This window comes from Microchirus variegatus, assembly GCF_963457635.1.
Source record: "Microchirus variegatus genome assembly, chromosome: 4".
Lineage (NCBI taxonomy): Eukaryota > Metazoa > Chordata > Actinopteri > Pleuronectiformes > Soleidae > Microchirus > Microchirus variegatus.
Genome location: NC_139805.1, coordinates 12,768,340 through 12,784,797, shown reverse-complemented (window position 1 = coordinate 12,784,797; position 16,458 = coordinate 12,768,340). Strand labels below are relative to the sequence as shown.

The 16,458-nt window shown below is 38.5% G+C and overlaps 2 protein-coding genes across 2 annotated transcripts in view; both read left to right on the top strand.

Moving 5' to 3' along the window:
• Positions 1-5,880: 5,880 nt before the first annotated feature.
• LOC310925799 (uncharacterized protein) lies at positions 5,881-7,838 on the top strand (the record flags this gene model as incomplete). Its single annotated transcript, XM_083887817.1, has 2 exons — positions 5,881-6,622; positions 7,741-7,838. The coding sequence occupies 2 exons, from the start codon at positions 5,881-5,883 to the stop codon at positions 7,836-7,838; spliced, it is 840 nt and encodes a 279-aa protein (XP_083743943.1).
• A 2,005-nt stretch (positions 7,839-9,843) lies between these two features.
• psmd1 (proteasome 26S subunit, non-ATPase 1) overlaps positions 9,844-16,458 on the top strand; it is a 29,247-nt gene continuing 22,632 nt past the window's right edge. The window contains exons 1-15 of the mRNA XM_083888492.1: positions 9,844-9,990; positions 10,766-10,809; positions 11,059-11,132; positions 11,951-12,120; positions 12,333-12,541; positions 12,948-13,091; positions 13,390-13,616; positions 13,817-13,877; positions 13,988-14,116; positions 14,206-14,294; positions 14,381-14,459; positions 14,549-14,722; positions 14,931-15,042; positions 15,415-15,611; positions 15,911-16,006. Of these exons, the coding sequence (XP_083744618.1) occupies positions 9,975-9,990; positions 10,766-10,809; positions 11,059-11,132; positions 11,951-12,120; positions 12,333-12,541; positions 12,948-13,091; positions 13,390-13,616; positions 13,817-13,877; positions 13,988-14,116; positions 14,206-14,294; positions 14,381-14,459; positions 14,549-14,722; positions 14,931-15,042; positions 15,415-15,611; positions 15,911-16,006 (1,821 nt within the window). The 5' untranslated portion in view covers positions 9,844-9,974. The remainder of the gene's footprint in view (positions 9,991-10,765; positions 10,810-11,058; positions 11,133-11,950; positions 12,121-12,332; positions 12,542-12,947; positions 13,092-13,389; positions 13,617-13,816; positions 13,878-13,987; positions 14,117-14,205; positions 14,295-14,380; positions 14,460-14,548; positions 14,723-14,930; positions 15,043-15,414; positions 15,612-15,910; positions 16,007-16,458) is intronic.

Here is a 16,458-nt window from a genome sequence, read left to right as displayed (position 1 = left end):
ATGACATCTGTGTTGCCTTAAAACTTCATTCTAATAACTTTATTTTCAGCTAATTAGTTTTCACACAAATGATAAACCTTTGATTCACATTTAAAAGTTTTTAAAGTAAAGATCAACATCTGATGGCAACATCCTGTAACTTGAATGGTGAGGTTACTCTACTGACATGTCAGGCAGTGCACCTGATATAAGATGATCTTATCAAAAGGCCTTTAGTTTTGATCATTGGTAAAATAAAAATAGATGGAAAATGTTCCCAAACAACCACAGCAGCTACAGCATCAACCTGTGTGACTGATATTTATTTATTTAACACTTGTATTGCAAATTAGACTTGTCCGTAGAAGGGCTTTTATGACAGGAATTGGCAAAGATAGATGGTGAATATATATTATAGTAATACGTATAAAAGTATAAAACAGACAATAGAAATATCCAAGGACTAGACATGTGTCCCGGTTTGTTGCTGAATAATGTTCTTTTTTAACATCTTTTGAGGGAAGATTAATGATGTCTGTGTGGTTTCAATAATTCCTGATCATCAGTGAAAGAATCAGCACATCAACCAAAGATACCGAGTCCCCCCCCCCCCCCCCCCCCCACACACACACACACACACAGAGAGAGAGAGAGACAGACAGACAGCTTGGAAAATCTGAGTCATGTGTCATCCTCTAGCAGTGACAGTGTAAACAAAATGACTTGGCCCTGATACTGACGGCACATCCACTGTATTCACAATTATTATGTTGATAAATTACCTCTCCAGAATGAAACTATTATGGTTGTGTGACATGATGCTTCTCTCTCCCTCTCTGACATCCATGACTTCCCACAGTGGAGGGAGCTTTTGGTGATGAAAGAGTGACACTGCGTGACTCTCCTTGAGTGGCAGCATCATCTATGGGCAGCACCACTTTCAGATTAGACGTGCAAAAAAAGCTTCCTTCTTAGAAAGGCAATGCTGCCCTCTAGTGGATAAAAGCATGCACATCTTTCCTGCAAAAATATATAACATATTTGTTTATTTATGTGATAAATAAATACTTAAATTAATAAGGATGGTTGAAAGCAAGTAGCGTAGTAAATATCTCATGAATCTGACAGTAAATCATACAAATGTTAAACAATCCTAATAAATTAGGAATTATATAATATCAGTGGGGCCACACGGTTGGTGTAGTGGTTAGCACTCTTGCATTTGCAGCAAGAAGACCTGTGTTCGAGCCCCGGTTGGAACAAGGGCCTTTCTTCATGGAGTTTGCATGTTCTCCCCATGTGTGCGAGGGTTTTCTCCGGCTTCCTCAAACATGCAATATCGGGATTACGTAAATTTGTCACTCTAATTTGACCGTGAGAGTGAATGGTTGTTTGTCTCGATATGTGGCCCGATATGAGGCGTGATGGACTGGTGAACTATCCAGGGTGTATCCCGCCTAGCCCTATGTCAGCTCAGTGTTTTCATTGTGTCAATGTCATGACGCGTCTCTGCTGACTGTTTAATTGAGTTTACATGAAAAGGTTTTTTCAGTGAACGGTAACTGTAATCTCACTCCTACTGCAAATGATTATTTCTCTTAAAAATAGCAGATTTCTTGATTACAAGTGTATGTGGAAGTAAACGAAGACTTAGTTTATTGTCATTCAGTATACAACTGTGTACACACAGAATAACATTTAGTTTGCAATGGCTCAGCACAGAGTCAAGAATATAAAGAGAATATATCTATATATACATATATACATATACATATAAGTATATTGAAATATACAGGAGTAAAAAAAATGTTTGTATAAATATGAAGTATTTTCATCTCGAGTTGCAAATCTGTTGTTATATACAGATTTTTGCAATGATTTTGTTATGTTGTGTAAAGTCTTCATGTCGTGATTGTTACTAAAGCTTTGCATGAACCACTGTTTGTGCGTCATATTATTTCTTATTAGTTACTTTGTTCTTTAAAGAGAGTAAAATCTTTACTTTAATTAACTTAATTTTGTTCATTGTTCAATTGCAAATGGTGCTTACCTTATTTTAAATAAAACATTTGTACGTAAGTAATTTAGCACTTTATAGTACTTTCCAAAAACATAAAAACAGAGCATTCAATAGACACGATAACATTGTATTCAACAAATAGACAATAAAAAAAATAAGAACACATTTAGCCAAAGGCACATCCAATAAAATACATGAATATTAAATATTCCAGATGAATTGTATTTTCATATTTTTGCCACACACTGTGAGACCACCACACCCCATGTCGCAGAGAAAGTTAAAACCAGGCTGAAATATAATCCCATTATTCCAGGCCTGGTCTATTGTGCTCTATAGTTTGAAACTGGGTCATCATAATGTTTCTTCCCAGGAACACCCTGATCCTGTGAGTTTGTTTTTCTACTGACTGTGACAATGAGGACAGTTTGTTTTGGGGCTCTGACTTTAGGAAGCTGGATTCTCATTCGTTTTGTTCAAACACTTTTTATCTTGGGAACTTTATTTGTTGGTAAGTAAATGTATCTTTATAAAGGTGTTAGTAGGTATGTTGTGATTTCTCTTCAGCGTGAAATATGATATATATTGCATTGTTGTGTTTTCCTCAAAGAAGAGCATTGTTATGAGTGTGTCCACTGTATGTGATTATTACAAAGACAAGATATTGACCTATATCATTTCATTTTGTGAACATATTTTCATTGAGCTTTTACCAGAATACAGAATACTTTACCAGTTATCTGTCTGAACTCAGCGTCGACTGATATGGAACAAGTTAACATCATTCTGTTTCATGGAAAAAAATAAATATAGGCAAATCATTATTGAGGAAAAGCAGCACTTTGTGATATTTTAGCAACTGTCGACTGCCTTTCACCCTATGTCAGCTGGTATTGGCACCTGCAGCCCCCGACTCTCATGTGGAGGATAAAAAAACAATTTTCCCCCTTAAATAATGCAGATTACTTTAAAATTGCTAATAGAACTCCAGCTTAATCACCTCATCAGTGTGATTGTTCAGCTTACTGTTCCAACCATTAACCATAAACCAATTCTAACCACTAACAAATCACTTTTTCTGTCTGATTTTGTCATTTGTTATTGCTCAGATTCGTCCGTGGACTCTGTAAGAACTGTCTCCTGGTCGTCTGATGAAGAAACACTTCTGCAGCAGGCCTTCGCTGCAGGTTATCACTGTTTCTCAACTTTATATCAATGCACACACTGCAGCATATTTATTCCACATTTTTCAAGCAGGTAACGTCCTGTCTTCTGTGTCGTGTTCTCACAGGCTCGCCAGTGTCCCTTCAGATGAAACATGGCAGCGCTAACCTGACGGAAAACAATGTCAGAAGGAGAAGAAGAAGCTCTGACATGGCTGAAAGTGCTGATTTGCCTCCAAACATTTTGACCGCCTCTCATCTCTCTTCCCTCAGAGATCTGGTGTCAGACAAGAAAATCACAGGTTACATAATTGCACTAAACCTCCTCCTCACTCAACTGCTTCATTTTGTTGTTTGTTTCACTCTGCTCTTTTATCATATGGATAACAAACTACTGAGCATGAAGTTAGTTTTGTTTTAAAAGTCATCCTCATGTTAAACTGGTTATCTAGCGAGAAAAGAGTCTTATCAGCTCTTTCTATGATTACACAGGTTAACAATTGAGTGATCTTTTTGTGTAAAATCTCATTACAGGTTTTGAAAAAAACAACATCATTTTAGAGCACTCAGATGTATCCGATGTTTCCACAACCCTCCCCGTCTTTTTCCCTTCCTTTAGCTGACATGAGGTTTTGACCAGTACTGTGCATCACATTACATCAAAAGCATGGTTATAGTCCCCTCTAGAGGTCGAAGATACACTGTGAATTTGATTGTCCCTTCTCCCAAGTACAGTTTTCAAACCACAAGATGGCAGCAAAAAATACATTTTAGCTTTGGTGCTTCTTCTGATGTGTTCCACAAGCAGATCCATTAGTGTTGTGTTTGTATAAAGGGGGGGGGGGGATTGAATAAATATTTAGTGTTTTATGACGAGTCAGTCAATAGGACAAATAGGTTTCAACCACCACATTTGCCCACATCACTTTAGTCCATCATGAAAAGTAAAAATATTGAATGAATTATTATATTATTATTATGTTTGCTTGTTACAAGAAATGCTTTACCTTAAATTTTCAAAACATTGTGCCACTGTGTATAAGAATTGTTCTGATTTGACTCAATAAGGAAGCGTAAACATACGGGCTTATTAGCCTGTGATTGGGGCCTGAACATTCTCTCTCATATTGATGACTACAAAACAAAAAAAGAGGCTAAAATCAGCTAAAACCCAGCTTCCAACAATAATTGTTAACCCCTGACCTGGATATACATTTCCAAACCAGTTTTTTGTGTCGTATTTATGGACAAAAAAGGTTTTTCATTGTGTGTGTGTAATTTTTTCTTTCTGAAGTTCGCTTAGGTCTTCGTGTATCGCTCAGTGGTCCAAGCAAGCTTCTAGACCCTCAGCTCCTCCTCTCCCTCGGAAAAAAGGTCAGTAAATTATTATTTTTATTATTATTTTTTAAAATATGCCTTGGTGTTTCCTCAGGAACTGAATACGTTCCAGAAAATAAAGTTTATGTCGATATTACATGTTAAACAAGCATGGAGGCAAAAAACAAACTCACCGCCCAACTAATCAATGATTACAGAGTCTAAAGGTCAAAGGCTGAAACCACTGTGTTGGTTTTGGTTAGACAATGACATTTAATACATTCATCTGTAAACAAAAAGGCTATGACTCAGCAACTGAACCTAATTATATCACTGCTCTGCTCCATGGGTGGAGGGGCGTTTTTGACTGACGGCCTCTTTCAGCTGCAGCCACTGATTAAAGGATTAGAGTCAGGAGAATTCAAAAGACCTCTGATGCAGTGGAGGAACAAGTTGAACTTGAACATCATTGACATTTCTGTGACTATTTAGGTGATAGTCGTGGTGGGGGGAGGGGAGCATCGTTTGAACAAATGTTTTTTTTGTTTTTTGTTTGTTAAAAAGCCAGGAATCTACAACACTGGAGGGAAGAAGGGAGTCTTTTCCATGAGAGTAGTGAGAATAAAGAAAGTGACTCCTGCACCGCATTTCACCGCCAACACTCAATCCCAGGAGACACTCATGAAAAATAGAACCAGCCCACCAGAGGGTCCAGTCTAACCTGCAGGATGAATTTGTGAAAACTTCACAAATGATACTATATAGAAATACTATTTTTCGGTTCCAGATGCATGTGACTAAATGCTGTGTCCTTTTGTAGATCCACTGTGAACTGTTGTAATGCACATGTGTAAATGGTAAATTAAGCATAATATTGTTATTTTTCTCCGGAAATGTCAGGTTGTTCAGAATATGATTTGTATTACAGAGGGGGAAACAATATGAGTTCTTGTTGTTTATAAGTTATTATGCTATTATTTTACTGCTCCGGCCCACTTGAGATCAAATGTGGCCCCTGAAATAAAATGAGTTTGACCCCTGAACTACACTTTTGTTACTGATTTGTGCATGATTTCTTTGTCTTTCTTTCCTTTTTTTTTTTTTAAGCAAAAGCAATTCTAATGTGTGGGCTTCAATCAATATTGTGTGTGTGATTTCCCATTAAACATTAACTACAAATCTGTGTCGATTGCAGTGACTGACGGTTCAGTTCAGTCTGTCCACTGAAGTCAAGCAGCCAATAGCAGCAGACGCTGAGGATCTGGTCCCTCCCTCTTCAGTCGTGATGACAGTGGTTTCCCTGCACTTCGCCGGTCAGTGAGCTGCAGCAGCGTCTGTGAGTGGTCCGTCGCTCTCCTGTCAATAAAGAAAACAGACCCGCGCACGCGTAATTGCGCAAGGATGGCAGACTCCTTGGAGGACACGCTGCCCGAGGAGGAGAGGGAGTTTCAGAAGATTATAGCCCGGATCGGCGGCAGAGAGAGGATTTATTTTGTCTCCGATGTCTGTCAAAGTGAAGAGGTGGACGGGGATGACGCTGGGACACTGCACGAGTTCATACGCGGCGTGTTTCACGTCAGCAGCGGTTGTGCCACGAGCAACGGACAACTCCACACATCTAACCCGGGAAGTACCGAGGACACGGCGGGTGAGAACCACATCTGCAGCCAGGCACAAGTGGATGAGTGTCAAACGACAGGGATGAGGCCTGAGGACGTGGACTTAAAAGTCTGCCCGGTGGCAGCGGACAAGGAGACCTCTCAGAGGACAGCGACGATGAGGACAAACGTTTACAGTTCGAAGCGAGTGATAGACTTCCCCGTCATCATCTTCCTCTTTAGACAGACATTTGTCAGCAAAACCTCCAACCAGGTGTGTCTGAAGGAGATCCTGAAGGACGTGAAGGCGCGCACGAAGCGTGCCAGAATCGCCAGACCAGCTATGATCGGATTAATCCACGGCAAACAGGAGGACGCCGAGGCGCGTCGCTGTGCGCAGATCCTGGATCGTCTGATCCGATCAGTGTTCCGCAAACACCCCGCAGACACAATATGGACCGACTGCTTCATCCCCATGTCAGAGTCCAAAGTGCTCAGCTTCAAGAGAAATGCCTGCAAAGTTATTCACTCATCTCAATCAGCAGGTGTAATAACGCAGCATTATCAGTGTTCATATAGTGTGTGATTAATCCAGTGTGCTGTAAACCTTAATGACCATAATATGCAATTTAACTTGGAGTTTGAACTTGAACTGTGGGCTGTGTATTGACAATACTCTACATAACCCCCCCCCTCAATTAATACAACACAAAAACTATTATCAATACAAGATTAGAATTAAAACAATTAATCCAATGAAATATCACAATATCTTAGTGTCATATTTTCTTACACCCTTGTATCATCCCACAATTCCTACTGATATATACACCAGACATTTAGAGAGCCATATATTTAGGGGTTAAATTGCTCCTGATGTTTAAATTTACTTGGCAAAGTCAATGTTTGTGCCTGCAGAAATAGTTATTTAGGTCAATCCATGACTTTCACAAGACCACACATTTCCCTGCTGCATGAATAAAGGCTCAAGAACAATGGCAACATTCATGAAACAAACAGTGTTTTTGATAAGCTGCCAAGTTGTTAAATTCTTTGTAATTGCCTTAAAGATAATACCAGCGATGGAGGGAACTCGCTCTTTTGGCCATTCCGATGTTTGTTCCGGCATCAGAGAAAAAGAGGCGGAGGTCAGGCAAACAACCCAACAACCAACCGGCAAACAGGTATCTACAGAGTCAGAGTTTCATGAGCTTTCTTTCATGTTCCCTCAGTGTTGTTCACTTTGAATCGGATGTCATGCTGTGATGATCTTTAGTTATGCAAAGAACAAGGAAGAGATCAGCCTCAAAATTCCAGAATGCAATGAGGGCATGTCAGACATTTAAAAAGAATCATGTGCTCTTACTTTAATTGCCTGTTTGTCTTCAAGTGGCACTGTAAAAAAAAAAAAAAAAAAAAAAAAAAATGATGATGCAGAAAAACAAAAACGGCATGCTGAAATAAATGTCAGAGCGTAATAAAAACTTGTGTAATGAGAGTGAAGTTGACAACTGATATTTTAACTGTGATTAAAACTATGTTGCAGAGCACACATAAAGGAAACACTGAGAATTTGCAGAATCCCACTTCTACCTGATTTGTATTTACAGTATTTAATTAAACACAGTTTCACTGTATTAACTGTCTTTGATTTGTTTTTCAGGTGACACTGGGTGTCCAGAGGAGGGTATACCACTGAAAACCAGTCCCATGACTGCAGGGCACTATGTGGATAAAGAGCCAGCTGGAGGTGACAGCTGATGTTGGCAGTTCGCAGTCTCATTTCACTGTGAACAAAAAGTTCAACGCCCTAGAACACTGACAGTGTTTCTTCGTGGTGCTCAACATTTACACTGCTGAAACATGATTCTTGGCTTGAAGCAATGTATTTTGTTAAATGTCATCCTGCTGATTTACTCATTGTCCTTCCTGCACAATAGCTTTTTACACAGAGAGTTACAGTTTCTGTGTTTACTGTGTACGAGCAATTCAGTTGTACAAACTGATTAAATAGAGATTTGCCGGTGAGCTTACTACAGATTGCAAAAGGGCTAGCTTCACGATTTTGCAGTTTAATTACAGGACGACATTAATCGGTGGCTGCTTCATGTGTAATTGTGTAATTGTGGGTCCCTTAATGCCAGTTGAGCACCATTTGAATGCTGTAGCATAAATGTAGAAAGTTATGTGACACAGTCACATGTTTCAGCTTCCATTAGGATCCAAAACATGAAGGATTTAGCCTTTTCTTTCCAACAAAGGGAGGCTGTCACTAATATTACTGTAGCGTTTCTAATTATGTATTCATTCATTGTGTTTATTTTGCAAATATTCCATGTATAACTATCCCACAACTTATCTGGAGCCAAGTGGTATCCTGGCGTGGAAGAACAAGAGTAAATGTGCTCTGTGATGGACCAAGTGCAGTGGCTTATTTTTATTTATCAGCCATGTTCTCCCCCATCATTAATCAGAATTTGTGCCTTGAATGTGTGCTACTATCAAAAGCATCACTGTCAACATAAACAGGGACGCCTGCTTTCTTTACTTGATGTTTTTTTTTTTATATATATAGTCCACAAATTGTATGTTAATATAAATAAAAAAAAATGCTGTGTTTATTTATTGTTTGATTTTAACTGTGTAAAACAAGATTATCTTTTCCACCTGACTATATGCACGGTCACCTCCTGGTTTTCAATAAGCCAGCCCAACTATTTCTGCTAAACTGTCAGCCAAATATGCTTTGATGTTCTACGGTCAGTGCCTATAAAGTCTACAGTATAAAGTTTTTGACCCATATTCTTGCCTTGGGCTCCATAATAGGTTTAGTGTGGAAGGTCAGGGGTTCAAATCCTGATAATACCTAGTGTGGGCCCCTAGGCAAGGCCTGTAATGCCAGAGCCAGGATTTATGGGCCGGTTGCATCAGGAAGGTGCATCCAGCATAAAAATTTCTGCCAAACAAAAATGTGCAGGTGTAAAAAATATTTTATTGTTATGCAACTATTAATTCCCCTTCAAATCTCTTTATTGAAAAAGCAAAGGTTACAAACCTGGAACCTGATTTACAAGTATAGCTTTGCTCCACATAGATTTATGATTTGGAACAACATATACATTTTGTGCAAAAATAAATCACTCAACAACAATGGTTTGACAACAATATCATATAACTGTTCAATCAACACGGCCAACTCTACTGTCACTCTTATTTTATTGAACAATCCAGGAATTCTTGTTACATTGTCTTTGATATCATTCAAACATTGTTCTTTTTCAACGTTCTAAACATTATGGTAATGTCCCTAGTCTATTGACATAACTGAAATTGGAAGTTCTGCTTGTCAAGGTACAAATATAAACAAGCTAATCCATCATTCTTTTCAACAATGTGTGTGTAATAGTACAGAATAAAAAAAAACCAAAAAAAAAACATTGAAATAAAAAAATAGAGAAATAGCAAATCATACTCCTATGGTTTGCACACAGCATATATTGGTAGCACACAGAAAACCCTGTTCAAAAATAATAAAAAACATATTTTAATCATTTCTACGAAAAACATTTTAATTGCGAAGAAAAGCTGTGAAACCGTTTATCACGTTGTAAAGCATATACAGGTTGGTCCAACGACCGAGGTTTCGTGAGTCTCGTATTATAAACCTGTTCCGTCTGTCTTTTTAGTCAGGCGACGTTGAGGCCATGCATACCGGGCGCCCCGGTCCTCTAGTAGTGGACCTGCGGTTGTAGACAAAAAGGAGTTAGCAGTAGCTCGGTTGCCTCACTGTCTCACTAAAACTCTTATAATATATTGTTATTTTCCCAGAAAAGGGCCGCACGAATTTCCACCGCCGCACCAAGATTCTGTGGCTGAGGAGGAAATAAAGAGCCAACCATGTTAACATCTGCCGGTAAGTTAGCAGAACGTGTTTTTCTTTCATTAGCCGTTGCTTTAGCCTTCTGTCATTGATTTAGCTGAGTCACATAGCTAAAGCAGCAGCCGTAAGTCATCCCTTCACCGATGACAAATATGACATTCACACACGATATGTGATGATGGTTTTAATCAATATTTTGCAACAAATGTTTATTAACTTGTAGTATCATTGTTGCTATCAGTTATCGAAATGTCTGCGGTTTAGAAGTTCATTACAGTGAAAACATGACAGCGGTTTACAAGAAAATATTTCAATGAAATCCACCTGGCAGTCAAGTTCTTCCAATATCCTTCGCTATTTGACAAACATCTGTAGGATAAGTGATAACATAAATATTAGCTGTTTTTACCTCGACTTATCCATTTCCCCACTTGTTTAATAACGCTGAAAGGGACGAGGAGCGTATTAACAAATAAGTTGGCGATTTTTCTAAAGAAAGTAATCTCTACTTAGGTTTTGACCAACTCTTAGTGTGTTACCAATCATTCTGGTGCCAGGGGACTACTATAAATCATTAAAATAAGAGTAATTGAATATGATGATTGACTGTGATATAGACCAGTGGTTTGTATGCCAACCTTACATTTGCACAGCAGCTTGCCTATCATTGTGAGGTACTAATAAATTATTAAATGGATAATAATATTTGTATTGAAGAAACCACTAATACTTGTCCTACATCTGGTTTTCAATCCAATGTATAGTTCAGCCTCAAAATAATATACATATATATATATTTTCTTTTTAGCTGGAGTTATTTCACTCCTTGATGAGGAGGAGCCACAGCTCAAGGTAAGATCTGGTATAATGTGATGTCATATAACATGTTTTGTAATTGTTCAGTGTAGTAAATGGCTTGTGAGTGTGGTTTTACTTATTACAACAAGAACACATGTTTTCGAGCACTAATTTCATGAAATGTTTCGTAAATATGAAGAGTTGCTTATAGTTGGAAATGCATTGAGTATGTTAAGAGATGGATGTTAAGTAATGGAAACTTATTCAGTCTGACAAGTGTAAATGATCATGTTTCATTTACAGGAGTTTGCTCTGCACAAGTTGAACTCGATTGTAAATGACTTCTGGGCTGAGATTTCAGGATCAGTGGATAAAATGTAAGTATAACTACAATTACTTGTTGTGATTGTGAATGATTCTGAAGTGGAGTACACTCAAAGGTGCAGTGTGTAGAATTTAGCAACATCTATTAATGAAGTTGAATGTTGCAGTTGAAATGATCATGACAATGATCCAACATGGTAGCATCCATAGAGAAGGCCTGCTCCTGATAATATGAAAGGCTAATGAAAACAACAATTCTTACATTCATGTTATTGTACACTTGTAAACATCAGTATACTTGTGTTTATACTTTTTTTAGATCATTTCTGCCAAAGTGAAATTTCACCTAAATCCTACACACCATACCTTTTGAACTCATTGGCTGCCAATGCTGCAGCCAAAGAAGAAGAACTAGAGCTGCAACTAACAATTATTTTCATAATCAATTAAACTGTTTCACGATTGATCGATTAATGGTTTGTTTCCATAAAATGTCAGAAAATGCAAAAAAAAAACACAAACCAAAATGGTGCATATTTTTTAATGATTTCTTTGTTGTATGGAGTAAAGAATCCAGCAAATATTCACATTTAAGAAGCTAAAACGATCAAAAATCTTTTTAATCATTAAGTTTTAATCATGAAAAGTTTCAACTCAAAATAGTTGACGATTAAAAATTAATAATCGATTCATCGATTAATTGTTTCAGCTCTAGAGTCTACTCTTTCTTTTGCTTGTTTCGGTGTTTAAATTGTTATCATGCTGTAAAACGCTTGGCAGTTCTGTGTTGAAAATGGCTGGTAGCCAATAATAAATGTAATATATTGCCCTTCCATCCATACATTGTAACCATTTGTTTGTGTACTCACAGTGAGGTCCTATATGAGGATGAGACATTTAGAAGCAGAGAATTTGCTGCCCTGGTGGCCTCTAAGGTTTTCTACCACCTCGGAGCCTTTGAAGAGTCTCTCAACTATGCTCTTGGAGCTGGAGATCTCTTCAATGTCACGGATGACTCGGAATATGTGGAGACAATCATTGGTAAGTTGTCAAACAAAAGCACTTGACCTCATTTACCCTACTTTTTTTAAACCTATTTAATATTTCAGTGTTTTGGAGACTTCTGCGATACTCCCAACATTGTGAAGGAAATGGTTCAAATGGAAAAACAAATTTCCTGCCCTGGGAGAACTTGAACTATGTAAGCTGAATTCTGGAGAAACATTTTGAACTTTGTTTTCTGTGTCTGCTAGCCAAGTGCATCGACCACTACACCAAGCTGCGGGTTGAGAATGCAGAGCTGCCAGAGGATGAGGAGAAGAAAAGCATTGACCCCCGCCTCGAGGGCATTGTCAACAAGATGTTTTTGCGTTGCCTTGACGACCACAAGTACAAGCAAGCCATTGGCATTGCCCTGGAGACCAGGCGCCTTGACATGTTTGAGAAGACCATATTGGAATCGGTGAGCAGCTGTTTTCACTAAGAGCTGAACTGATTAGTTTGAAACATTTACCGCCTTGTTCCCCACGAAGCACATATGTTTTGAAATGAAAAAAGGAGAATTTAATATATTCAGGAGTGAAATTAAAACTTTGTTTTGTAAAGTATATCTGTGACATTTATGTTATTTGAGCAGAGTACACCTTTTTTGACTTTCATGTGTTCCTAAATGCATTGTGTAGTTGATTATTAACTATTGAGTGGTCCCAAATGAAAGTGAGATAGTTGTGCCATCATACTCCAAGCACATTTGTTTCAAGCATACATTCTCACATAAGAGTCTAGATTTTGGTTACTGGTGCTGACCATCCAGAACAATTTCTTCTTTGTTTTGAAATGTTTTTCTCTTTCTTTGTCTTCTGGTGCAGAATGATGTGAGTGGGCTCCTTGCCTACAGCCTGAAGGTTTGCATGTCGCTGATGCAAAACAAGAAATTCCGTAATGAGGTGTTGCGTGTGCTGGTGAAGCTCTACATGAATTTGGAAAAGCCTGATTTCATCAACGTCTGTCAGGTAAACGTCACTTTCTCAAAATAAAATGGTATCGTTTGCACAATGTGGAAACTTTTATTTTTAGAGAACTGAATTTTTAAAATTGCAGAATTTATGTGTTGTATTGAGGCTTCTTTGATATAATTTATGACACTATTCTTATATTCAAAAGATTCATACAATTTCTTGTTCTTGAGTATTACAAACAACTATTTTAGTATTGCATACTTTATTTAATGTGAATGAGATTATATATTGATTTACTTAACAAAAGGCTGTATAAATTCATACCCTTCCTTTATTCTCCTCTCCTGTCTAGTGCCTGATATTCCTGGATGATCCACAGGCTGTGAGTGATATCCTTGAGAAACTAGTGAAGGAGGACAACCTGCTGATGGCTTATCAGATTTGTTTTGACCTGTATGAGAGTGCCAGCCAGCAGTTCCTTTCCTCTGTCATCCAGAACCTGCGGACTGTTGGTACACCTATTCCTTCAGTCCCTGGCTCTACAAACACAGGAACAGTACCTACGCCTGACAAAGACAGGTTGGCAATACTAAAACCAAGATTAAAACCCTCGATCTATGTCTCTTGTTTACTGGGAATGGGTATTCAATGTTTTTATATAAAATTGGCTCTGGTAGGATTAAGTCAGATCTGGCATACTAATTCCAATGTTAAATTGGGAAGTTACTTGTAATGAGGCTGTCCAGCACCGGTAAAAGTATTTTTTTTCTGTCCAACAGTGACGCAATGGAAACGGATGAAAAGGCTGGCAGCTCTCCTGCTGGAAAAGCAGCAGAAATAGTAAGCTCTTTGTTGTTTTGTAATTCATCACTTTTGTTAACGAGGTGCTTGAAATTCTTTTGTCCAAGTAGAGCAACTTTCATTTTACGCTCTTTCCGTCTCTTATGTAGAAAGATGAGCCCAAAGACCAGAACGCCAAGATGATCAAAATCCTTAGTGGGGAAATGGCCATAGAGCTGCACCTGCAGTTCCTAATCCGAAATAACAACACAGATCTAATGATTCTCAAAAACACAAAGGTAACAAAGACTTTTGTTTACATGGTCAGATGATTGAATTTGCTGTTACAGCTACCTCCTGATCTTTTTTATTTTCTCTGTCACTCTAGGATGCAGTCCGAAATTCAGTGTGCCACACAGCTACAGTAATAGCCAACTCTTTTATGCACACAGGAACAACAAGTGACCAGTTCCTCAGGTAAATGTTGTCAGAACAAAACAAGGAACTATGAATTTCATAGATTACATGGTGAGGCTTAGAAACATACTTCCTTTTTTTTGTAGGGAAAACCTGGAATGGCTCGCGAGAGCCACCAACTGGGCAAAGTTCACAGCTACAGCAAGTCTTGGTGTCATCCACAAGGTACATTTATGCCAGTAAAATATTTATATAATTAAAATTAAAAAATATATATAATTTCAGTTTTGAACACAAGATATTCTGTTTTACAGGGGCATGAGAAAGAGGCTCTCCAGTTAATGGCCACCTACCTACCCAAAGACACCTCCCCCGGCTCAGCCTACCAGGAGGGAGGAGGCTTGTATGCTCTGGGACTTATTCATGCCAACCATGGGGGCGACATTATTGACTACCTGCTCAGCCAGCTCAAGAATGCTAGCAATGATGTGAGTGTCTGCGCCTAGGTTATTGAAAATCTAGATTTATGTAGTGAAGTGCTAAAAGGGGCATCAGTAAAATCTTAACTCCTGGTTTTGTTTTGGACTCATACGTGTTGGCTAGTTGTGCGTAGAAACCAGCACCAAATTAAAGTCACTTGGAAGATTTTTCTCCCTTGATTTATTTTTAATTTTTTCCTTTCCCTGTCTTGTGCAGATTGTCCGTCATGGTGGTGCCCTTGGCCTTGGTTTGGCTGCATTGGGCACAGCCAGGCAAGATGTTTATGACCTCCTCAAGTCCAACCTGTACCAGGATGACGCCGTCACCGGTGTGTAGGCCATTGACAAAATTTATTTTTTTTAAAAAAAGAAGAAATGGAAATGTTTGTTTCTCATTCTTCTGCTTTGTCTAAACATCACTCCAACATTTAAGTTACTTAAACATCCATCCTATAGTGTTTTTGTCATGCTTGTGAAAATATAAAATTAGCATTCAAATTGAATTTTAGAAAGAATGCATGGTCAAGCAGATGTAGGCTAAAGTGCCAGTATGTGACAAGTTGTAATTTTACCTAATTACAATTTACCTTTTACCTCTAATATGACTTGCTGTATAACCTAGTGTAGTACTGTACTGCACCTTAGTAAATGTCTAAAACAGGAAACCCTAAATCAACAACATTACCAATGTAACCTTTTAGGTGAAGCTGCAGGCCTGGCTTTAGGCCTGGTTATGCTGGGCTCGAAGTCAGCTCAGGCCATAGAGGACATGGTCGGTTATGCTCAGGAGACGCAGCATGAAAAGATCTTGCGTGGCTTGGCAGTAGGAATTGCTATGGTCATGTATGGACGTATGGAGGAGGCTGATGCCCTCATTGAAAGCCTCTGCAGAGACAAGGTAAGGCTGAAGTTAACTTGGAGCAAATTATGTACAAAAAGGTTGGGAGGATATTTAAACGATCTGTCTTTGCACTCAATGAACCTTACAGTAGGGAGTTTCTAATGTTTATCCTTGAGTCCTGTACTTGTACAACCCCTGGTTGTTTGTGTATTTCTGCTGCATGGTAGGCTGTTTCTTTATACTCTCTGCCAGAGATCCGGCTAAAAGAGCTGGATGTGGAACATGGCTTAAATTATGTTGATCCCTGTTACACATCTAAACACAAATGCTCTGCTTTCTTTTACTGTTCATGACAGGATCCCATCCTGCGACGCTCAGGAATGTATTCTGTGGGAATGGCCTACTGTGGCTCTGGGAACAACAAGGCCATTCGACGTCTGCTACATGTCGCTGTGAGTGTTTCCTGTTATGTCTTCACAAAAGTCTTTCAGTGGAAGATAGGATTATCATGCTGACAGTAAAGTAGAGCCAGGGTTACAAAGCTGAAGCTATTGTTCAATACATTTACTTTGTTAAATCATACACACTCTGGTTGAAGTAAGACATGTAACTTTCCAGAAACGATTCAGCTTCAACAAATAACCATGTTCACCATAACTATTCATAAAGCTGTGATTGAAGTCATTAAATCCTCAAAGCCTGTTGAACTGATGCCAATTGTTAGGAGCAGCATGTCTGTCCATATGCAAACGCAGCATTTGCAGAAGTGTTTAACATGTTGTCCTGTAGATGGTGCCATATACATGTTTTTTAAATGGTCTGATAGTAGTATTTGTGCCTCCATAATTTGAGCCACAGAGGAGGACCATGTACATTGTTGCTGTTAATTGAGAGATTTGACGTG